The 26,850-nt window shown below is 31.7% G+C and overlaps 1 protein-coding gene across 17 annotated transcripts in view; it reads right to left on the reverse strand.

Moving 5' to 3' along the window:
* Positions 1-26,850, reverse strand: part of ckn (CRK like proto-oncogene, adaptor protein) — a 360,627-nt gene that overhangs the window by 55,912 nt on the left and 277,865 nt on the right. For 2 of the 17 annotated variants that reach the window (XM_088201655.1, XM_088201646.1), the window contains exons 1-2: positions 25,766-25,888; positions 13,346-14,285 (exon numbers count right to left, since the gene is read on the reverse strand). The exons of 3 other annotated variants lie outside the window; for them this stretch is intronic. In XM_088201655.1, coding sequence (XP_088057781.1) covers positions 13,346-14,132 — 787 coding nt within the window. In that variant the 5' untranslated portion in view covers positions 14,133-14,285; positions 25,766-25,888. Of the gene's footprint in view, positions 1-8,992; positions 9,170-13,345; positions 19,770-25,546; positions 25,971-26,850 lie in introns of those variants that run through there. 12 more of the 17 variants (XM_088201657.1, XM_088201654.1, XM_088201656.1 and 9 more) reach the window with 10 other exon arrangements.

Genomic DNA, 26,850 nt, shown 5'->3' on the forward strand with positions numbered 1-26,850 from the left:
TAATATTTGAAATAGAGAAAATGTATGGATAGTTAGGTATAAGAAAACGAGTACGGCCAGGGGAATTTGTATAATAATATTTCTAGGACAATCCGCAAAAATAAATCTGTTAAGAAATAAATTATATTTTAAAGTATTTTCTGTTTATATTATATATTCTATGTATACTATTTAGTTATATATACATAGAATATAAAATATGAATATATTAATACAATAACTATTGAAAAATCTCATCAGATTACCAGAGTGTCAGTAGAAAGCGTAGGTTTAAATCCATGAGAATGATCAAAGCAAGTGATTTCAGTAATAGAATATATATATGTATTATAAATTAGATACTGACAAAAAAAGCTATGGTCCTGCTGTTATTTCTAGTAGTTTTTTTTAATATATTTTTAAAAATAATATTAAGGTAAGATAAGCCAAAATTTTATCACACGATTAAAAACGATGATAATAAATTAATTTCAAGTGCTTCTCAAGTCTTCTTGTTCAAGCGGCCGGCCACCCTCGTAGCGTGCAATGTCCCCCAGTTTCCCCTTCAATTAATTATTGCACGTCAAAACCATTTATTGTAGGGAATGTCCGCGGCAGAGTAGCGCTTCGATCGTAATAAATAGCTCTAATTTATTATACGTACATCCATTTGTGCTCTGTATATTTATATATATATACATATATGCATACATATCACTTTTATCAAAAAGTAAAAATGTTCGTAGACAATCGGCGTCGGCAAATAGTCCCTTTTTAACTTTTCGCTTCCGCAGGAAGTTGCCTGAACAAGTGCCTGGATGAAAAATTTCCTTATCCATTTTTCCCGTCTGAGAGGAAAAACTCGCTTTTGGCGAAGCTGTCGTTCTTTTTGAAGCGCTTTTCAGTCGGTGCACTTTTGAGACGGTGGTATTGTTTGAATAATAAATGCACGCGAAGACGAAAACGGGAAACAACTAAAATAATAACGCTTCAGTCCTTAAAGGGATGAAAATCAGCTCGTTTCGCTTGACAATACTTGTGTCCTGGAAGTTTTATTATGTTTTGAAATAAAAATTCTATTCATTAAAAGCTTAAAAGCACTTAGCTTTTGATATATAACATCTGGATATCATATAATTTATTACTTCAACGTGAAAACTAAATCCACAAATAAAAGAGGGGAAAAACTCTCACAAGATGAACGGATCTAGTGAGCTGTTATGTCATGCACATACATTACCAATAAAAAGCAACTGAAAAATAAATGTTTTCATCTTTATAATTCAATTATAACAATAAATTCAATCGCGGGGTCGTAAACGTCGGCGTCGAGCGCGGTTACAAACCGTCGGCACCCGAGCAACTTTTTCCGCGTCTGGGAAAAACTTTTACGGCGTCTCGCTCTTCAGAATATACTGCCGGCAGATTTTCACGATTGAACGAGTCCGCCGTTAAGTTCATGAACATTCAGAATAAAATCCAGGAATGGAAAGAGCGCCTCCGGCTTTATGGTCACACGCGAAACTTTTTCAGTCGCCTGAAAACTGAGTGTGTATCGATCGGATTAGAAAAACGTTTCGATCCGATAGGGACCGGTCTTCGGGAGAGTGTTAATCTTCCGCCGGGGTTCACTGTAACAAAGCGTTCGTTCTATCGGGTTCATGAAAAATGCACGCAAAAACCGTGGGCTACAAAAGGTATCGTCGGTCGGTTGAATTGATGAGCTCGCGTTCTGGAACGGTCGTGGATATATGTTATGTATGCAGGGGGATTCTTTGGGATAAGCTTGGTGCAAAAAGTAAAAATGTAGGCAATGTTAACGTTTTTTATCAACAGCAAGATCGAGTAAAACATGGTTTATGGAATGAAACAAGGATGCTGATATTGCTAAGAAACGTGTGATGCCAAAATCGCGTCTGACTTTTTTATTTTTTTTTAGCGTTTACCAATAATTATTAAAATGCAGTAACAGAAAGAATTAAAGGAGTCCAATAATGATATTTTGAACAGGGTTATAATATGTTTGATCCTCAACAGCTTCGATTAATTATGATTCGACAATGAAAATTAATATGTACTATTAATCATAATCAAACATATGTAATGGAAAATATTTTTAAGGATTTTGCTATCAAAAGAAAAGTGTTAAATAATATGGATTTTTTTTCTAATATATCTAAAATTAATTACGACACCTAAAACTAAAGACCAAAGTTATAGTAAATTAATTTTAGCAATGATCTTATTTCTCCCAAAAATTATTTTTTAAATGACAATTTACAATAAATAGATGGCCAGGATAAAAAATACCGTGTGTTATATTGTGAATTGATGCCTGCTGATGCCTGCACTACACTCTCTGGAAGTCGGCTAAGGTTGGCCAAGGACGGAGAATATAGTGGGTTACTTCGGTCGAGTTCGGTTTTGCCAGCTCTAAAACCTCTCGGAAGTTGTCCGAGGTTAACGAGAACGGGAGGTAAAGTGGGGGTAATTTAGTCGACTTGGCCAACTTCGAGCGCTTCCAAACATTGTCGGCAAACGGACCGAAGTCGGAGCTGCGGTGAAATACTTCTCCTTTCGCTCTCTCGCGTGACGAGAGTGAGAGAGATAATAATATGGTTTTTCGCAAACTGAGATAGAACGAGTAGCTTGGTTCGATTTCAGTAAGCGCGTAGGCGTCCTATGGTCAACACGCATGATGAGCGCTGCATCGTGGTCACGTGGTTAAGTTATAATACCACATGCTTATCGGGGACTCTTACTGACATCTTTGAATATTTTAGGACACCAAAAGGGATTAATTATATTTTTGATAGTATATTCTTCTAACATATATTTTTTTCATATAAAATTAAATAATAATTAGTGGTACTTGATTTTGTTAAAAAAATCGTTTCGAATATCCTTGTGTATTTTCCTAGATCGGTTTATATAAATGTCACACCATAACGAATTCTTATTTAGAATCGATGGCGACAATTCTAGGATAGTCACAGATGTGGTGTTCGTATTCTGAAGTATCATTTTTATGCCTTATGGCATTTTACAAAAGCCGACAAAAATTTTACGTAAATTGAATATTTACGAACGAAAAGTTTTCACTGATATTGTATTGGTGGGTGCCCACACAAACTTTTATAATTATCAGTAGCGTAATTTTAATAAAATAACAATTTAAAAATTGCGATTATTTGGCACATTTTTCGATCGCGCGCAAATATGCCAGCTGTACGTGACAGCAGCCGCCGTGCGGACGTCATATGAAATTTGTGGCAGTGTGGCCGCTACTCGGAAGTCGGCGACCTCGGCCGACTTCATTTGAACTTCGGTTCGGACAACTTCCAGAGAGTGTAGTGCAAGCATGAAAGTTTTAGCAATGGTATTAAAAATTTGTTAAACCAACAATGGTTTGGCAAAGAAATAAGCATTAAGCCATCTCAAATGTTTGTTGGACTAACCTTTATCATTATCAGACGGTCACCTTAATTCTAAAACATTCACAAACGGTTGTATTTTGAAGTGGAGCTAAACAATAACGCGATTGGCTCTCAATTTACCTTCACTCAAGAAGAATGTATTGTAATAATTTACATTTTACCTCATAAAGTCATTGTAATTATTTCAAAATTGCTTAATGATAATTACTATATGCAACTCTGCGTCATCGTGACAAAATTAATTCAGGTAGGCGTAGCTCTTCATCATCATCAGCTCACGATTGGCACATTCGGGTCAGACGCGGTTAAATATTGCAACCGATACCCAAATCAGGTATTATATATTGCACGTTTAACTCGCTAATAGATTATTAGATTAATTGACGACCGATTTTACGAAATTAAACGATGTGCCAATCAAAATGTTTGTTTAACACGACAGGATATCGCGCCGATGCTAAAAAGTGGCGCGTGATGGACGGCGAAAAGGCGTGATGATACACATCAAATCGGCCGACTGATTGAGTCATTACCGAGTCGTGAGAAAGCCTCTTCTTCCGTGTCGTGAGCTTTGTTTTATTTTTAAACGCCGGGGCCGATTGGCTTACGCCTTTTGATAAAAAAACGAGCTTTTGATTCGAGTCTTCCAACAGCACCACAATATTTTGATTTATTCCATGTAATGGTAAATGGTGTTCATTTCAGTGCAGCTTTCATTAACACCGTACAGAAAGGTTGACGACTTGGAGGTTCTGAATAATTTTGTCCGATAAATAAAAGCGCTTTCACGCAGTGCACATAAAAGGTCTCGGTTCATAATAATTGAAAAGCTTTCTGAAGCCAAATAAAAAAGTAAGACTGAATGCAATTCGAGATTTGCCGAACCGATAAAATTTTTTCGACGAATTCGCGAAACCTGCTTTTCTCTCTCTCTCTCTGGTTCGTCAAATAAAAATAACATCACGCCTTTATGGCGAAAGGGTCAGGGTCGAAAAAAGACCCTGCAGTATCCGCAAACATAAACGACGTTTTAATTAAAAATTTAACGGCGTAGAACGCAATTTGATGCGTAAACCTAATGCTTGAATTAGGGATTTGACTTCGTAAAAGTATTCCAATTAAGCTTGCTAATAAACTCTGTATTGTAATAATCGGCTTAATCAAATTTATAAGTAGCAAAATAACGGTATGGAACAAATTGACATACCTTTATTAAGGTAGTAACAATTAATCTTGTTTTTATGACCATATTATTTTTAATTGAGGGTTTCGACTAATGTTCATATGTATATACATTTAAGAATTGCTCTATAAATAAACAGATGCGTGAAACATTTATAGGATTAGGGTTTTACTACATATTGATGGAAAATATATATCTTGTATACAATATGCTGTGTTATCTAAAATTAAAACGAATTGTAAAGAATCAACGCAACGCAAAACAACGCAAATCTAGAAACCGTAGGTAAATTTGCTAGTTATAAAAGTGTGCACGTTAAAAGATCTTTGCTGTGTCACTAGGATATGTAAAAATATGTCTTTTAAATGATCAAGTAACATTTTTTTAAATTAAAGTTTTTTTATTTATTTAAAAAAAATATAGAACATTACAAGAGTGACATAAAAAAATTCTCATCTATTCTTACTAGTGATTCTAAAATCACAGAAGCGAAACAAAGTCCTGGAAATTCCCGGTATTTGAATTTTTGAGACTAAAAAAATATTTTTGATAAATATAGTTCGTGTAAAAAGCATACATAGTTTATTAAAAAAATTGATGGTTGTATACAGAGATTTGTATATATTCTAAATAATATATTTTTAGATAACATAACGATTTTATTTTTCGAAGCAAGTGAAGAAACCCGTCATTCAAAAACATCTGTTACGTTGTTATGACAATGACTACGAACAAAACGCAATATCTTTACATTAAAAAATGTTAAGGATTGCAGAACTAAGAGACTCGGACCTAAAAGGACCAATTATACATGACTCTTACTCGAGAAGTGTATTGAAGACAAAATGCACAGCAAACGAAAATATTTTCAAAACAAACCTATACATAATATGTACAGTCCGTCCAAGATATGAACGCTCATCGTTACAGTATTGGTGAGAAAAAATAATAGGATGACAATGTGAAATTATAAGTGCAATTGATTTTTAGTTTTTTAATTAAATTAATTTTATTTCCAACACAACAATGATGAGCGCTAACATCTTGGATAGACTATACATATACTGACTATTAAAATATTTAACCTCGTTAATTTGCAAATCAAAATATTAACCGTTTAATTAAAATTGCGAATATTAATTATTATTGAAAAAGAATTATAGAAATTTAGTGAAAAAATATTTATTAAAAAATTATTAAAAAATAAAAATATAGTTGTAGTATGGTTTTCAATTTATTCGTTCATTATGAGTAAATTGGCATTAAGAGTTTCATTTACGCCAATTTAAGAGGTTGAAAAGATGGTGACGAATGATTGCACTCGCAAGTAAACGTCGCAGAAAAACCAATTTCATAATAAGAAAAAAATTCTATTGTCGTGTTATAAGACGTTTACTACATTATCTGGTATTTGAAAGCATGCGTCACTTTCTCTGATTTTTAAACACCTTTAGTTGAAAGTGAACTTATGTGGTTTTATTATACTACAGACTACTATTTTATTTGGTTATGATCTTCAACACACGCATATAAAACAATTGCCTTTATTTCGTGCACTAAAAAATATTTTTATATATATATATATATATATATATATATATATATATATATATATATATATATATATATATATATATATATATATATATATATATATATATATATATATATATATATATATATATATATATATATATATATATATATATATATATATATATATATATATATATATATATATATATATATATATATATATATATATATATATATATATATATATATATATATATATATATATATATATATATATATATATATATATATATATATATATATATATATATATATATATATATATATATATATATATATATATATATATATATATATATATATATATATATATATATATATATATATATATATATATATATATATATATATATATATATATATATATATATATATATATATATATATATATATATATATATATATATATATATATATATATATATATATATATATATATATATATATATATATATATATATATATATATATATATATATATATATATATATATATATATATATATATATATATATATATATATATATATATATATATATATATATATATATATATATATATATATATATATATATATATATATATATATATATATATATATATATATATATATATATATATATATATATATATATATATATATATATATATATATATATATATATATATATATATATATATATATATATATATATATATATATATATATATATATATATATATATATATATATATATATATATATATATATATATATATATATATATATATATATATATATATATATATATATATATATATATATATATATATATATATATATATATATATATATATATATATATATATATATATATATATATATATATATATATATATATATATATATATATATATATATATATATATATATATATATATATATATATATATATATATATATATATATATATATATATATATATATACAATTTGGGGAGCGACTACAATGGTTTCGCTTATAAAAAGCCACCCGAAAGCATGGCCTAAAAAACAGTTTATCCCATTCGTCGAAACGCTTAAAATAATTGACTCCGACTAGCACCGCGACAAACCAGAGACCAGAGCGACTCACATTAAAAGAGTATTAAGTGCAATATGATTATGAAACTTTTATACATTTCTGCTTCACTTTTTCATCATACACAACGACCACGATCGTTGGTAGCTCATATATCATTGAAAGTTTACAGGATATTTGTAACGTATCAAAGCGTACCGTATTCGTCGTTGTATAACAACATCACGCCGATCGCTGTTAATCGTGAAAGTCGAACTGGGCCGAGAAGATCACGACGGGTGTGCGAACGGAGCTTTCGGACATGATCCGCGATTGATATATGACGCTAAGACCGCAGATTGAAAACAATGGCCGCCGGTGAAACTGTCTCGTCTGGGGCGAGACGAGACGCCGTTTGTTGGCTCGGAGTAGAGTTCACTGTAATTGATGCGAGCCTGACCTAGCGGCCCGTGTGATTGATGCCCCCGTAGGAAATTACGACGAAAGCGGCCCTGGCGCCGCGCGATCAATCGACGACGGCACCCTGCGGATGCTTTCGGCGACTACAGGGTGACTATTAGATCATTTGGCAAAATACAATTTTATTGCGTTAATTTGTGGATAAAATGATATAAGAAAGGGACAATCGTTGTAAATATAAATAAGCAAAGGAATGAACAGGACAATGGTTTGATTCAATCAGTAGTTTCAAAATAAACATCACCTTTTAACAAATAATGATATGTTTGTATAAGGAACCATACATGATATTGATGAGTTATCAATAATTTTCCTACACTTAAATAGAGAAACAGTGAAATCTCAGTATAGCGAAGCTCACAAGACCAAAGAAAAAATTTCGTTACACTGAATATTTGTTATATTGAATGTAAGGAAAATGATATATTTTTATTTTATTTTTAATTACAAGATTGACTTATACTGTAATGAACACAATAAAATTTGTTAAAAATATGTTTTAACAAAAAAAGTTTGAGGGTCAGCGAAACACCTTGAATGTCGCTTGTGAACACATCCGGCACACGTCAAGGACGAACTGAATTCGGAGAAAGATTGTAATGCCATTAATGCCCAATGGGTTACAAGTAACACAGCATATTAAAATCAGTATGTAAATTAGTGATATCTATTTTAATAATTATAAACAATTTTACATCTACCCTTTGAGCGGTATCGCCGTACATGTACGGCGATCGATCTTTCAGTTTTACATGTTTTTATTTATATAACATATTTATATAATATTTTTTTAATTTCATTCATTTTAAATGATTTTTATAGATAATAAAATCAATACATTAAAATGTACGACATAGATAAACATAATAAATATTATATTAATTTTATAAAAAATATTGAGAGCCTTTGAATTGATATAAAAAAATTCTCGAAAGCCGAGTAATATATAAGAAAATATGTAAAATAAATGAACGAAATTCAAAAATTAAAAAATATTAAAACAACAGAAATAATTATAGAAAATTACGTAAAATTAACTCACTTCCAGGTGTATACTAACAAAATAACAAATGTGTATAAATTAACTCACTACTCAAAGGGTTAAATCAATAGAGCTAGCTCAATTTCATTTTACTTATTCATCGTTGAGATTAGGAAAATCTAGGAAATTGTTTGGGTCGAGCTATTATATATGGGACAAGAAAAATAATCTAAAAATAATCTAGGGTCAGTAAAATGTTGCGAAAAACGAGAATAAATTTTGCTTTTTTTACTCACTTAAAATCAGCTGTAGAAAATCACCAGAATTTTTTTTTATTAATTTAAAACTTATAAATGCCACAATATTTTTTATATTCTGTATTAAGTATGTTATACACGTGAATTAAAACCATTTTATTTTTAATCAAATCATAGAATTACCTTCAATGTTTACATTTTTGTGAATGAACTGCTCTTTTCAAAGACAAAGACAAGTATAGGTTGATTCCATTGCAATAATACACATAAGAGATTTTATGGAAACAACCCGTATTAAATTTACCCAAGCTTTGGGTCGAGCTATTTTAGATTTTGTGGTTTTATATGGTTCCATTTACGGAGTTTGCCTTTGAATTTGGGAACCATGTTTTCTCTTGAACATTAAAAAAAAAAACAAATATATACATGTAAGATGCTGTTTTGTAAGAAAAGTGGCAATAGTTATTATTGTATAAAATTACTACTATAACATAAATTTATTAGGATCATAGTCGGTAAAGAGTGTTAAAAACAGCATCTTGATAAACATTGTCTTTGTTGAGATGATGTGAATAACAAACAAACAAGGAGCATGTGTGAAGCTGTTACTCTTTCGACATTTGTTAAAGCATTTTAAGACCTATGAATGTAACCTGAAAGCTTCTAAGTTACTACATACATATGTACATATACACCAATAAAATATAGAAACAGAATTTCAATGATTCACTCAGAGGAATCACACCAGAAATTGATTCTATTGGTGAATATTCGTCTAGATAGTTGAGAAGCATTGATTGAAATTGATAAAAAGGTGGAAAGTTTACAATTTTAAACACTCTGTAGGTATCACAAATTTCACAAACGTCAGAAGTCTTCGAGACACGTACGCGCAATTCGAGCACGAAGATGCGACTGATTTTGTGACAAGCGACACATAAGAGACAGTACCACCCAAAAACGTGTGCTTATTATTCTTGTTCGTTTGCGCATACGTTCAGTTATAATTTATAAAGTATGCATATAAATTATTCTTTAAAACAAGGCACATGTGCGCGATTTGGGAAAAAAATAAGAAAAAAACTCGCTCACCCATATCTCAGAGGCATCGCGTCATCGTGGACACGTTTATCGCGCCGTTAAACCTCTTGGGCATTTCGCTAATGTGTGTAATTTTTGCAAAATTTCGTACTTTCAAAACAAGATGTGTTAAAAATTTGGCAATAAAAAATAAATACAGAGAGAAATCAGAGCGACTTGCGCACGCGCTTTTGGATTGGGCGCTCGATGAAAGCTTAAACATGATATACCTTATAAATCTATACTTCTTGCCAATTCATCTTCTTTACTGAAACTTTATAAAGTGAAACTAACCTTACTTATCTAGCATATTTCGAGTTAATAAACATACTTTTAATTGATTGTATATTTTTGTATACGAAAGGCACAGCTTTACAGAAAAGCGAAAACAAACTAGTGAGACATCTACCTACTCTTACTCATGTCATATTGGTGAAGCTTGAAAATTACAGTCGTTGATTAAAGCAAAAGTGTATTTTTGTGACTCACCGAATATACATATTAAGAATGCAAAAGCATTTCTGTTATCTGCCACAGTAATTACTGTATCTTTGTATTCATCGCTGATTAAAACGAGTTTATAAATTTATTTTTCAGCGGTTGTTTGCATAAATATAGTATATAAGAGTGGACGGGTTAATTTTATACGATTTTTATATCAGCGTACACATTACGTATCTGCATATACGACATCAAGATTTTCTTAACAGACAATGGCTGCGGGCAAGACAGGAAATTCCACGGCCTTGGTGCAACGCTGCCATCCTCCACACGTGAAGGCTTTTAACCGTAAGAGTGAGAAAGAACGATGTAAATAAAAAAATAAAAAAGAAAATAAAGAAGAGACGTGCATGCAAATGCATTCGGTCCGCGAGCGGCGACGAAAGCTCCTTATAAAAAAAAGAGCTTTTTCTAAAAAAGGGCGCGTGCATGTCGTACGATTAATTTTCCATATTATTTAAAAGAAGACATGTGATTAGTTACGATAGCACGATTTAGGAAGACCATATGGTGTACAAGGAAAGAGAATCACGCGTGGGTCGGGCGAGATCTCAGAGAGGACAAAAAGAAAACGTAAATCGAATCTCATTGTTGCCGTTGGACGTTCGGTTTTAACCTTTAACACTATGTTATTTCTTCGAATTAATTAAATATACATAAAAAAGATGAGATAAGAAGTATGCGTTCAATTAATTTAAGGTTGAAATTAATTATTATTGGAAGATGATTCAATTTGTGTTTCTAACGCGGTTCACCATAGAAAAATAATTAGAGGTTGAGCTGAAACCTAAACAATACTAATGTTTAGATGATTTTATTTATTCAAGGGCTCTTAAAACAACAGAATCTGTATAAACAGTACACATGTGCTTGAATCATAAATAACCTTTTAATTACAATAGAGCAATTGGTACAAAATAAGCAATTTAATAATCGATCTTAACCTTTTAGTTGCCGAGCTACTACTTCGACAAGAAATGCCGGATCCAACAGTATCATTGGAGAAAGAGTCGGATATATATTCAATGGGCTGTAGAGTATTTCTTTTAGGCGTAGAATAATAATATTTGTATTATAACGTAAGTATTAGGAATTCACATATTGAAATATGTATAATATTGCAGATTTATTAAATGAAATTATTATTTTTGTATATTTATTTAAAAAAATAGTATTTTAAAAGAAAAATGGTTTTACCTAATATTATTATTACTTTATATGTACGAGGTATAAATTATATAGTATTTAGTATATCGTATTTAAAATTAAACACCAAGTTGTAAATATAACGGTTAAGGCCAAAAAAAGAAGGTTAACGACAATGAGCGCGTGGTCGGAATCGGCGTTATCTTTCTCCGACCGCCTAATAAATATTTAAGCATTGTCATAGCTTTTTGTAATACTACATTTTATAAGAAATGTAAAGTTTAGTGTGTAATAAAAGTTTCTAAGAAGTTTATGGCTATTTTTTTAAGAAAAACATAATGGACATTTAAAGATTTTTGAATTTTTTCTACATCTGACTAAGTAAGCATATAGTACATAAAACATCTTTGTAAAATTTTCTGGATAATCAGTTCCTAAACATTTTTTGCCCGTTTTGCAGTTTATTTAAACTTTTTTTAATATAATTACATATTATATATCCGATGTAATTATGTCTAATCGCACATTTCAAGGACTGATTTAATTTTAAGCAGTTTTAAATTCGTGTAATTTATCGTTTTTTTCAGAAGAATATTTATAGTAAACTATTTTTGTAAAAAATGTGAGATTTTTAAGTTATAGAAAAAATGTCTGAACAAGTTATATGACATGTGTAAATGTAGCAATTATTCTAGTGATTTATAATAATTTTTATATCGACTTTTGGCACTAGACTAGAAGTTTCGTATGCTTTTTTAAATAATACAATTTTTGAAAATGACTAGAATGGCGAAAACCAAATATTTAAAAACATATCTACTTAACTTTTTACTTAACATTTAAGGCAAGAATTTATTTGAAATTATTTAAATAAAAATATGTTTTTATCTTTTAGTTATATTTTATGAATCTGTTTAAGAATTCGGAGAACATTAATTTATTTATATTAGATCTTATTTTAACGAAAAATATTATAAGGATATGTCATGGATTCCTTTCATATAAATATTGTTAGATAAATATGGAAAACAAATGTGCTTTATTAAATAAAAACACGTGATAAACCGTCATATTTAGAATACCAAAAAAATCGAAATTTTCGGTAAAAGCAGACAATCGTACAAAGGTGCTTTTTCAAATAAAAACATGAGAGAAATTGCCAGATTCAGTACATCCAGGTTTTTAATTATAACGCATTTTTAAAAATAAAATTCGAGTCCGCTGTCATGGCCCGAACCCATTGCCGCTGTGTTATCAATCTGGACCTTACGGACTACGCTATTATAAATTAATATGCAAATTATTAGTCAATAATTTAGAAAAAAAATATTTTCTCCGCAAGGTTAAATTAATCAATAGTCACGGTGCTAAAATATCTCATATGAACACAATGCGGATGCCTATCTAATCAAATCTAGTGCAATCAGGTACATATGGGTATTGAAACGTGTTTTTTTGGTAGTACGTGATCCAAAACATGAATTCTTTCTACCATCAATTTGCAGAAAGCTAACGCCATGGGCATTGACATAGTGGTCGTTAAGTGTTACATTGTTTAGACAAGAGCAAAAAAACAATCGACCGGTACGGAAGTCCAATAACTGTAAGCCGCCAACCGGTTCCGTAATAATAATTCAATAAAAAAATGCTAAATGATAGACTTACATTGAAAGAGATTCTTCCAACTGCCGCTGAGGACCCTGAGGCACTTGTTGAATCTGGTGTTTCCGAGAGTGTTCGATTGCAGCGGTGGACCTCCGCGTCTGGATCCCAGAGGACTCAAGCTCAGGGGCACTTCTTTGTCCAGAAGAACCGAGAGATTCCCCTCGGAAGAACTTCTAGGCAGCGATAGTTTCAGTTCGGCGAAACCGCGAAAGCTCCTCGTCAAAGAGTTGGTATGAAAACTAGCTCTAGTCGGAGACGGTCTCGAGAAAGGAGTGTTCTTCACAGTAGCGAAGGGAGTTTCTTCGCAAGCAGTAAGATCGTCGCAACCTTTGCTCAATACTTCACTGAAAGTCTTCAGCGGTATGTCTTCAAGGGCGTCTGGCGAATGCAAGAAATACGACTTCTCATTCGTGTAGCTCCTATCGAATCCGCTCACTAGATCCGTGCTTTTGAACGTAGATTCGTTCGAGTTGCTCTTCTTAGCGTTTTTATCTTCAGTGAATTTAGCCAGTGATAGATTCAAAGCGTGTTTGCATTTTTTTAAAGAATTCTTTCGCTTGTGATGATGGTGACATTTTTTGTTGCCTTTCTCCGGTACGATATCTTCTGAACTGATGACGAGGATCTCGTCCAGAGGGTCTTTGAAGCTCATGTACGTGGAAGAAGTCAAACTGGCGTTTGCAGAGTTGCTGTTTTTCCTCGTGAGAGTCTCTTTATTGGTGTTAGTCGAAGTGGAACCGCGTTTATTGGGTGGCAATGGCGGCGGGCCAAAGCACGTAGTTGCCATTTTTCGGTTCACTTTTTCATTACGCTGAAACTGTTTTTTTTTCTCTTCTTCTCTAGTCAGTTCTCACACTCATTAGCGCTGGCTGTAAACGTCACTCGTACTTCAATTAATTGCTCTTTTTATACGAACACTCGCGAGAACTAGGACGGAGCCCTAAAAACAATTAAGGGGTACGACTGAGTAAGTTTTCTCTCAATTACACAAAGCGATTAATATTTATTCGGGTGCTATAGTTTTTATCTTGCTATATCTAATTAGATGTTTATTGAAATTGATTGCGGTACACCAAAGCCGACGGCTAAAGAAGGTCGCATGTTTATTATTAAGTGACTGAACTCAAAATATTGCTGTTGTGGAACATTTTGTGAGAGATAACTCACAATTGCAGGTTATCGGTGGGTCACATTCATGATTAAAAACGGGCGCACGTTATTATGAGCGCTTAATTATTTTTTAACTATTGTTTTTATGATGGAGGAATACACACAATCTATACCGGTATTTTCCAGTAATTAAAAAGCGGAAATTCCTCAGGTGCCGAATGCAAAATTGTGTATATTTCTTCAGAATTTCATCGCGATTAAATAATATGTTAATTCCGAACGCAGATTGGCACTTTTTGGGCCGCACGTACGATTCAGCAAAAGGTCATTGTTCGCTTCAAATTTCGTACAGCGTGTACCATAACCGTGTAATTTGCTGACACAACCGATCGTTACAGCATAATCGATTTCCGTACGAATTGCTCTGCTTCGGCCTTACAAAGACACATGTTTTGTATCACTGATTGGCAAGTGCAGTACAAATTGCAAAAAGAGAGCACAGCAACCCCCGCGAAGAATGCATAATCGCCTTCAAAACCGGTACCCGGTCGATCGATTTTTTTTATCATTTATTACTTTTAGTCTATTGCTAAAATAAATGACCGTAAATTTAACGGTAAGCCAGGCACAACCATGATTTATAATTTCGCGGTTGAGAGTTATTTTATTGCGAGCAGTGAGTTCCGTAACTGCCGTTACGATGATAAATTAGCAGGGGACAGTGGTCGTTTGTCGTTAAGCGTGATGATGAGTGATGACTTCAACAATTGCTGACCTTTGGGACACTTGTTGTGTAGCGATCGACGAACAGAAACGTCAAAAGGATGTGTGATTTTGAGAAAGCCTTCATTGAATATTGGAAGTAGTGGACGCGATTTGCTACAGGTGCATTTCTGCTAATTAAGACATTAATAATGCTGTAAGCAACCAGGAAAACGAGACAAACGTGATTCAAGCATAAATTAAGTTGAACGAATCTATTAAAAACTCTCTTGATTGAGTTTAGTTTTATTCTAAGCTCATTCAATGCAAGAAAAGAGTTTGTTTACTGCAAAGACAAATTAGGCGTGCGAAACGAGTTAATAACTGCAATATACATACAATGTATGAAATTTTCATTATCATAATACAGCATCACCCACTTATACCGTCCATATATGAAACGGTTTACAAGCGAGTGCTAATTGAAACCGTCGAAAAAAAGATCAAGAATTTATAAAAGGCGTCAAAGAAATCATGTTTGATTAGCAAAACAAACAAATCTACGACATTTTTTATTTTAAAAGCGTGGGAGTTTATGAGGTTGAGTAAGTTATGTAAATAGTATTATATCCAAATTTATGGTAATATTGATTATTCCAGGTAATTGATTTATACGTTGTTCCGAGACCACGTAATAAATTATGTTGTCAAAAAAGTAATGTAAATTTACAATCATAATCATTTTGACAGATATAAATAAAATAGTTATTCTTTAAGACCCTGCACAAAATATAGTAACAATTATTCCAACCACATACATAATTCAAACGTATTTATGCTTAATTTATTTTGTATTAAAAATAAATAGTAGCAAAGCTTCAATAATGTAACACACTGAAGTTGAGAAAAATTATTTACTCTTTCTGAAGAATCGCCTTTCAATATATGTATGTCTCATAAACTAATCACTTATTTATTTGCACATTTACTTTTTTTCTATTGTCTATTTCAAAACATTTTTATTTTTTTGAATGGCCACCATTTTGAAAAAAGATGGCAGATAAGGTCAATAAAAAAATAAAATTTATATGACAGGTGCTAGTAAATTCATATGATTTAAACTTTTTTATATGTCGTAATATATACATTTACATAATCATTATTTATTTACATGCAATGTAAACATTTATAGTGAATGTGTATTTTTCAGTAAAGTTATATTTTCAGTAGTTAAGTGCAAATACATTTTCATCAGTAGATATATATTTCTACTATGCTGCTCTAAAATGTTTACGTTGCGAAACGTTCATTTGCTGTTCACACCCAAACATATCCTAATGAAAGTTTTGAAAATAATTATAGTTTTAGAACTTTCATTAGCTAAAGTCAAAAAAACTCTTATAAGCGAAAGAAGAGCGCAAAAAAAATTATCACTTCTCAGAAGTCAAAAATTCACGTCAAAAGCAATAAAATTGTGTCACTGCTTAATGATAGTATAGAAAAAACTTGAACATTTAACTAGTGAAACTCAATTTGACAGTTGCGTAACGTCCATTTGCCCAAATCAAACCCAATGAGAGTTCTAAAAATAATTATAGTTTTAGAACTTTCATTAGTTTAAGCCCAAAATACAAACTAAACCAATTCATCTCTCAAACGAAAACATGCGAAAAAAATACAGACATCTCAAATATTGCTTCACAGTTTGTCTACATTTCGATTTCTATGTTTTAAAAATATTATAGCTATCCTTACCGATATTACTATGAAACTTCTAATAAAAGAGGGCTGATCAAAGTATTTTCAAACCGAATTTTAGTCAATAGGAGAGCGCAAAAATAATTATCACTTCTCAGAAGTCAAAAATTCACGTCAAAAGCAATAAAATTGTGTTAGTGATTAATGATAAGTATAGAAAAAAATTAAAAATCTAAAAAATTAACTAGTGCTATTATATGCTGCTCTAAAATGTCTATGAAACTCAATTTGACAGTTGCGAAACGTCCATTTGCCCAAACCAAACATAATGAAAGTTCTAAAAATAATTATAGTTTTAGAACTTTCATTAGTTGAAGCCCAAAATACAAACAAAACCAATTCATCTCTCAAAGGAAAACATGCGGAAAAAGTACAGACATCTCACATATTGGTCCACAGTTTGTCTACATTTCGATTTCCATGTTTTAAAAATATGATAGCTATCCTTACTGATATTACTGTAGACTTTTAATATAAGAGGGTTGATTAAAGTATTTTCAAACCGAATTTAAGTCAATAGGAGAGCGCAAAAACAATTATCACTTATCAGAAGTCAAAAATTCACGTCAAAAGCAATAAAATCGTGTCGGCGCGGATGCAGTGAGAACGCTGGGTATCAAGCGTTTCGAAGAGTAATATTTATAAGGTAAATTTTTCTTAAAAGAGGGAGGTTGCTTTTCAAATGAATAGTTGCAGAACTTGAAAAACTTCAGTTCAATGTTAAGTAAGCTTTCTCTTTCTAAATAATATACCTTCAATATATGTATGTAAATATAATCATAGTACTCTTTAAATCATAGATTTATAGGCGTGTGAAAAAATAAAATTTTCGCTTCTTCTGAAACTTTCGAGCTAAAACCAGATTTCTAAGTAACTGATATGATATTTAGGGTTAAAAACGAGCTCAATAAATGCATGTTTAAAAATAAACAACTACAAAATTTTCAAGATTATTTTATTTAAAGTCGGATTATTGAGTGGTTTAAGTATTTCATACTTCGTCTGCCTGACAAAAAATTGAAAAACATCTTAAAATGCGTAATTGTAACACAAGTTTTGTTTAAATGAATAGTTGCAGAGTTTGAAAAACTCAAAAAGATCACTTTGACGTTGAGTAAGCTTAGAAGCGTCTACTCTTTTTAAAGAACCGCCTCCCAATATATGTATGCAAAGATAACCAGATAGCTGTCTGTAACTAATTACAGGTTTATTCCTAAGCAACGTAAAAATATAATATAAAATAGATTTACAAAGCTTTAGATGTAGTCGATTATCACAAATGCAATGTTTTTGATAAGATAAGATATTAAGTCAAGAATTTCAGTTTTTTTATTATTATTTTTATATTCCTCCCGGCACAGTTTTAACACAATTATGTGAATTTTTACTATGTTACTCACTCTTTGAGGTTCGATCGATATTATTACAAAGTAAAACATGACACATTAACATTCTGAAAGCATCATATCATCACTGCGATTGGGTACATTACATATATTTGAGAATCACTGATATGACACAATGCAAGTCATCAATTCGCAAGACGTTTCGTATGATTTATACGGTCGTAATTTTTTTACGCGCGTATGTTTGTCAAGCCGAATATGGAATGATGGCAGGCGAAGAAAAAATCGAAACGCTAATGACGATTTACGAACTTTTTGGTCCCAAATTGTTATATAATGACAACGTAGTTTCATAAGCGCAGAACATATGTGCGCAAACGCATTGTAATTCGACAACAAAAACGTAAATGACCATTACAACCCTCACGTTTAGAGAATATTTATTTAATTTTAAAGACTATTATAATAATTTATTTTAGGGTTTTCCTTAGCTCTCGCACGAGAGACACTAGCACGCAAGGGGTTAAAAACTAGCAATTTCCCCGTCGGACGAACCCACCCTTACTTTCGCCCGGCGAAATTCGATCCTTTCAGCAGCGAACGACCGCTTTAAACCCTTTGCGGTCGGATATCATTCAATCTTCATCAGCGCCGCGGCCATCTCGAGCGCAAGTCCAATCGGAAAGGAGGACATAAAAGTCAATGGAAGCACGCAATAAAAGCGAAGCGAACGCCATAAACAATATCTTCGAGAGACAAAGGACGCTAAATTTTACGATGTACTTTTGCGCGCCTGTCCAAATGTTCGGACCACAATGAAGCAATTTTATAACGCACCTAGGTATGTTACTGCATTTTAAGGCGACATCATCTGACCCTGACCCCAAGGGTGGACATTAGAAAAATGAAACGAAGTTTGTCTCGAATATCCTGAAGCACAAATTTAATACATATCCACATAAAAAACAACGAATTTTTATTAAATCTTCCATTGTAACCCGACATGCATAAGCCTAATACGTTACAACGGGGAAAATCTGTACCAACTGAGTAAGTCAATCAGATATAATGAATAACTACAAATAAGTATTAACCACCAGAAAGTTTGGGAATCGGTGACACCTACATTAATAATTGAATATAATTTATAACCAATAGACGTCACTGCAGCTGGGATCAATATTTTAATAATAGCTTATTTTTCATAAATAAAAATTACTGCTGCCGGGGTTCGAACCCGCAACCTCAGAGTTACTAGTCTGAGACGTTACGGACTACGCTTATCCGTCATTATGATTATATTATGATACCTCATTGGGCAGATTCAAAATGGTTTATTATTAATTGCAAACCCTGATGAACTCACGTATGAGCGCGAGGTCAGTCAAACTCTATACACGACCATATGGTCGTTTGTTATCAAATAAACGTGCATAAAAAAATTGACCCACTCGCTATGCTTAAATGTTATCACGTTGCATTTACAATTAGTGAAATATGATGATATAACAATCATTACTTACTATTAAGAAGTATAATTGTTTTGACTCACAAAAATTATTGTCTTTGTTTTATCCAATTTTAATAAAATACGGAATAGCTGTGTTCGTTAAAATACTAATGTAAATGATTTTTAGCTTTTTAATTTATTCTACTTCAAAAAAAATCTCATATTAAATATATTGATAAAAGTAAAATAAAAATAATTAAATGTATAATACTATAAGACTAATACGCGCCTATAATCACGTGTCACGTTCTCATAAAGAAGCAACCATAATAAGCATTTATTTAATATTAAGCGGCGTGGTAAAGCAGTGGCGAGACTATTGCATTATTATATAATAAAACCATCACTATTCATTTTGTTTTTCAGATTTATTTCTGATGGTTGAATAAAGAGATCGAATAAAATTACCCAGTAGAAAGCGACATTCGAACAAAGCTGCTTTATCAAAAAAAAAAACACGAGAAATTGTCATAATATAACAAGCAAAAAACAGATTTTTAAAAGATTTTAAATACTTCTTTAATAAGTCAGTGAGCAATACCCGCAAGTGTTTTTCAATTTTAGTGATTATTATATAATTAACAATAAACAGTAGTAGCGCATTGGGCTAATGCGTGTTATATCGCAACGGAAGATTTATAATTCATAAATAAATATATAAATCATTAATAAAAGACAACGATGGTTTCGCTTATAAGGCCACCCGGAAGACACAAGTCAAAGGAATTTGTATTGTATTGTATTCATATGTATCATATTAAGCCAAAATTTTTTAATTGTCATGTTTTATTCTTTTGAGAATACATAAGATTAGCATTTTTTTAAATTAAAAATATAACGAACTCAGAAACAGTATTAAAAATATATAATATAAAAATTATTGATCGAATTGTTTCTGTATTGCGATTTAGTAGTGCTGTATTTTATAGTGATTAAATAACGTATCTTATAGTGATTAAATATACAACAAAATGAAGAAAGTTTCGTAAGGAGCATTTATAATACAACTTTATTTAATGTGAAATTAAGTAAATTGTCTTCCGATTCAACGGCTTTTTATGGCTTAAACATAAAGCTATAAAAATTAAAGAGTCATCAAAATAGATTTTAATTACAGGTATATAGGCTCATATAACAATAACTGTAGACGTTATTGGTCAATATAAATAAAATAACTTGAGCCTTGACTTGCGCTTGCATTGTTGTGATTTATTAAGTCGCAATAATCACAAATAATAATAAATTTATATATTTAATAAAATTCTCTTGTTTTTTGTGTTTTTTTTTTTAATAATAAGATATGCAAAAATATCGGCTATGCAGAGTATGCACTTTTAGTGAAATTCCACCAATTATAACATGAGCTCAAAATATTGATTTTATTACATATGCATACAACAGCGTTCTCACGTTTTTGAAACTACTAACTAGCATGACACAATTTTTTAAATACACACGTCAATCACAAATTAAGCCGACGTCCGTCAAAATATAATAAAAACACCATATCAAGAAAATATCGCTTCATACTTATCAACTTTCAGTTATTATGAACGTCGCAAATAATTAACCTCACATGAGCGGCGCTGACAAGTCAACGCTATTATGGATATTTTATCATATTGTGCAACGCACGCGAATCTCAACTCTTCTGCGTGTGACAGGTTAACTTTTTCTTAACTTGTGTATGTATACTATGTGTGCGCGTACATACACACGTTCAATAGTCAATTAAAGCAGTCGGGTAAAACGTGCAGTAAAAGCGATAACAGTTAACAATGACCGTGCCCGAGCGAAACGGTCGCGCAGCATCTGCATGTTCGGCGATCGATTTCTGTCAATCGGACGCTGATTTTCGCAGATTTTTTGACATAGACGAGTGGGCCGGATCGAGAAGTTTATTTCGATGTAGAAAAATTGTAGATTTTTGCACGTGGGCAGGGTTAAAATGACGAAAAACCGAACGTGGCGCCGGAAAGGTTGAAAAGCTGCCGTCCCACTCAGGACAGGTAACCGACCGGTTGTCGGCCGAAGAAACGCGATTTATTTTCGTCTTTATTATTGTGTGTGCCAGATATTCTGGTGAGATGGTCACACTTTCGTCGGTGTCGAATGTACGTGTATGCGACCAGATGCTTTGATTGCAACAAAATTTAATAAAGAAAAAAAAATAAGGATATTTGAGTAATATCATTATGAATAGTGTACGTTATTTACTATTTATTTATTTGAATTATTATATCTAAATATATTTAATAGTGACAATAAATAGTGGTTTTAATTCGTTAAATTCGCAGCTGCATTCAAAGCAGGTAGTTCGAAAAGGGACAGGGACAATATGACAAACTCTATGAACTAAAATTAGCAAGCATTTCGTTTCGACTTCCGTTGGTGATAAGCGACAAATTATGAATGCAAGGATTAATGTAGTATAATATAGTACATACTATAAATCAGTAGTTTTTTCTATTATATACTTTGTCATATTATACTATAAATTTCAAATTTATTCTGTTAATGCTGTTATGAACTTATTCACGATTAATTTTGATCATATTTGTGATCGTCTGTTTTATATTTATTTGTAGGAGAATTTATTATTTTAATCATATAAATAAGTATACATTTATAATATTTCACTACACAGTTTTAAATTAAACTATGTGCTATGATTTTTAATTCAAACAGTTTATTTGCCTGAGATAAAGTATTATATGTATTTCTGCTACTAGATTGCATTTAGATTATATTTTAAATGGATTCGCATGATACCATTTCCGTGATTTTCGTATTTTTTCAATCAATAAATTATGACATTTAAAAATTAAAACGGAAGTAAATCGCTCAATCGAAACGAGTCATCAACAATCGCCATTTAAACACAAGTTTCGATCGATTGACTCCCGATCGGCTATAATAACGGTCCGGATTGCATAATAAATCGCAGCCGCCATTATCCATTATGTGTCATTCAAATATAAGTTAACTCGATTCAATTTAATGTAACGACCTCGCGCAAGTGTCACTTATAATAACGACATGCAACATATAAATCTTTTTCATATTATACTTATGTGGGTTATTTATTTTTTTATCACATATAAATAATAATACCACAACACGACCGCAGTTCGTACCGTCGAAGAGATAATTAAAATATAAAATGGTATACAGTCGGAGAGCTTTAAGCCCGGCGAGCGAACTCTCTCGCTCTCCGCCTCGACAAAAGTCGAGCTTTTGACTTGGTGGTATATGGCGCCGTTATATTACAGAGGGACAAGGTTCTCCCGGTTAACTCGAGGTTTAACGTCCCGGCAGCGGCTAAAATGCAAATGCACATTTCAGGTTTTGCGAAAGCTTCAACATATTAACTCGAGAAGGAATGCATGGCTGCATTTTTATGTGCGTTTTCAGCGTGCGACCGTGAATATTATGCTGGGTATTTATGGCACACACGTGTGACCGAATCGGATTACGACTCGGAAATGCAGATTTTATAGACGTGCATAGCTTAAATTATTAGAATATGCAATGAATGAGGGATGGCCTTAAATAAATTGGAATACAATCTGTTATAAATAAAAGATGAAACAAATAAAGCGCATGGTGTCTTTGTTAAGATAAGTTTTTTGCAAGATAGCAAATTCTTATCTAAAAATGTAACGGAAGAATGATACGATTCTTTCCGGTTATGAACTAAAAACTAGTTCTTTATATTTACTTTTAATAGTTTGTTAAATAAAATGTAAGAAGTGCGGACGTCGGAAGGGGTACAAAATAAAGTGATTCTTTATCTTTATCAATAATAGAACTATTATATAGATAAAATGTATAAAAAAGATTAATGTTTGTTTGTTGAGACTTTAGATATAACTTACAATACGCCGATTACTTATCTTTAGGTGTACATAACTAAACTATAATATAGATTATAGAGAGATCTTTATATTATAAATGCGCCAATAAATAGTTTTTATGAATACGTACATATTTTTTAATAAGGATTTGTGATTAGAAACACGAGGATTTTAACTATGTAATGTAAGTGTAACATTTGGACAAAACTAGGAAATATTTTGTCCTAAGTAAAAATAAGGCGTCATAAATAAGAAATGCAACTAACCGCAATAATTCAGTCATATTTTAATTCTATATAGCATTATATAATATAATAACTATTAGAACGGTTATAAATCAAACCACAAGCTTTTTTGCAAAGAAATATAAATTTTACGTAGAATTGTACTGATTTATATTTGGCATAACTTCAGTTTTTTGCCCCAAAACACGCTCGCGCGTCGATAAATATCAAGTACGACAATTTTTATTAAGCTTAAAATTCTACATAAGCACTCTGTTAATAGCATTTTGTTCATTATTTCTAGAGAGACATTATATATAAAAAAAAATGTAGGAAACCGCAATTATTTAATCATACTTCAATTTTAAATGGCTTTATAAAATATTAGATCGGATAGAAATAAAATCAAAGAAACATAATTTTACGTAAGAATGTACTAAAAGGCAGTGTCCCTTTTTATCCCAAAACACACTCATCCGTTGACAAATAGCATGTTACAACATTTAATATAAGGCTAAAGATTCTATAATACATAAAAAAAAATTCAAATGTAATTTAAAAAAAAAAAAAAAACTATAAACATTAATGAGAAACGGAAAAACTTTAGTGTTGATACGAACAAAAAGAAATCAAGGACTTCACACGATTCGAGACAAAGATGGAAATTATTAGACGTTCTGAAAGCGGTGAATCTTTTGCTTCAATCGGACGTTCGTATGATATGATACAAACAGGTTTACGATATGTTCAATTTTGCAAAATAAATATATAATTAAGGAATACGTTAAAAAAAGTGGAAGTTAAAGATATATTTCCACAATCTAAGATGTTTCCAAAAAAAACACGGTAAAGAAAAACATGGATGACATGGAAAAATCTTTGTCATTATAGATCGATGACTAACATTATAAATTAAACACGTATAAATTGTACTAAGGGGCATTGTACCTTTATATTTTCTATAATTATTTTTTTTATTGAGTTTCTAAAAAGATAAATTCAGGGTATCACAAAAATGTGTATGGCATATGAGAAAATGGAATAGCAGTACATTAAAATATTTATTGGTATTAAAATGAATACGTAGATCACATAAAATGTTACTGAGAGGCATTATGATTGTAACGAAATACTTCTCTGAAGTCCGCTCGTGCGTTACACTGTTTAAATCTTGCGAAAACAAACAGACAGTTAAATTCTCTTTCAGCGAGAAAAATCTGAATATTGAAAAAAATATCAGCAGACATGGTTGATGTATTATGTCTATATTTTGAAATTCATAAGCAAATACATAAGTATGTTTTTAAAGATTTGCATATTGTTATAAATTATTACAAATCGGAGCAATTCCAAGCAATTCCAATTCCAAACAGAGGGCAATAGCGATATAAGCAATATTCATATGTTTATTGTTAAAAATATATTTAACAGAATTTTGTTCGTTTAATGCATTAATTATGAAATATAATAAAAAACAAGTGAATTAAAATAAAATCTAAATTAATTTATCAGTTGTATTCTATGATAATTCCAATAAGAAAGTCAGTCTATTATTAGCTTATTTGTGACAGGGATGACATTCGATGGAGCCATTAACATAATTCAGTCAGGAAGTCGATATACATAAACACAAATCAATCACATCTACAGCAAAATCACAAATGCAACCCTCTCTTCAATCAGCTGTCACTAACGATCAATTTCATTACGACACACACACACAAAATATACGATAACAAAAATCCGTTGAAAGCGCACACACGCGACGCGACGATAGCATCTTGACGCGACCGTTCACACGTAATTGACAGAACTGTTCAGCAACGATCCGATCGAAAAATAAATATTGCTAATTAAAAAACAAAAAATTATAACGCGCGTTTAACGTTGTTCCGCGCGAATCGAAATCTCACCCGGTGCAAGAGTGCATTATTCGCAAGTAAATTCGGGTCTCGCGGCGTGTCTTTGGACGCGCGTGCGTTTCGTCGTTTTGAGAACGATACGCGTGCGACCCGCTCAAGAGCCGGGTCGAGACTGAAGCGGAGAGATCCAGGGGCCGCTCGCGGCGACAGAAGCCTCCTCCGCACAACACTCATACGAGCGTACGATTTTATGATTGATTCGAGTCGACAAACTCTCCCTGCAGTCCGTCGAACTGCTGCGGTCGCGAAGTAATAATAAAAACGTAAATAGAAAGAGCGCGTTAAGAAAGGCGTAGAAATGTATTTGTGCTTTGATGTGGTGAGAGTTGGGGTTGAATTTAAATGCAATGATGATTTAAGTCGGTCAAATATGCAATAAAATGAACATCATACTTAAGAATAGCGACTGATGGTTGGTTATAAATACGATATAAACCAGTTTGAAAATATATAACTTGCAACTATGCAATCCGGTACAAAAATAAAATGATATGAACATTTATCGTTTCGTTTAGAAGAGCGAAAATTTTTTTTGCACAAAGATAATATTTTTCCGTATCCATTCCTCTGAAAATCTATATACAGTAAGACCCCGCTTAGCGCTGCTCCGCTTAGCGCTGTTTCGGTTTAACGCTGTTTTATTTGAATAGAGTATTCCCCGAAAATCGCACAAATTCCCCGATATCCAAAGCGTAACGCTAGTATGCCGATCGCCACTGTTAAGAGTGCATCGTACATTTACATATAACCCATTAACTATTAATTATTTAACATTTGTTGCCGTTATTTTGGAAGAGGATGCCAAAAAGAACATTTTTAAGCTGCGAAGAAAAACGTGCACCAGGCTTTAAGGCAGCGAAAGATCGTTAAACCTTTTTAATGGGTGGTAACGCCAATGGAGACTTTAAGTTAAAGCCCCTACTTGTGGCGATGAAAGGAATTTCTAAAGCAATTTTACCTGTGATTTGAGAGTCCAATAAGAAGTCATGGATTACAATGATGATTTTTCAAAATTATACAAGATACATGTCTTGTATGGTTCATGATGAACTCAAGGAATTGGCGCACCAAGAAGA

Source organism: Plectrocnemia conspersa, unplaced genomic scaffold (assembly GCF_051122295.1).
Source record: "Plectrocnemia conspersa isolate PC_06_02 unplaced genomic scaffold, ASM5112229v1 ptg000013l, whole genome shotgun sequence".
Classification (NCBI taxonomy): domain Eukaryota; kingdom Metazoa; phylum Arthropoda; class Insecta; order Trichoptera; family Polycentropodidae; genus Plectrocnemia; species Plectrocnemia conspersa.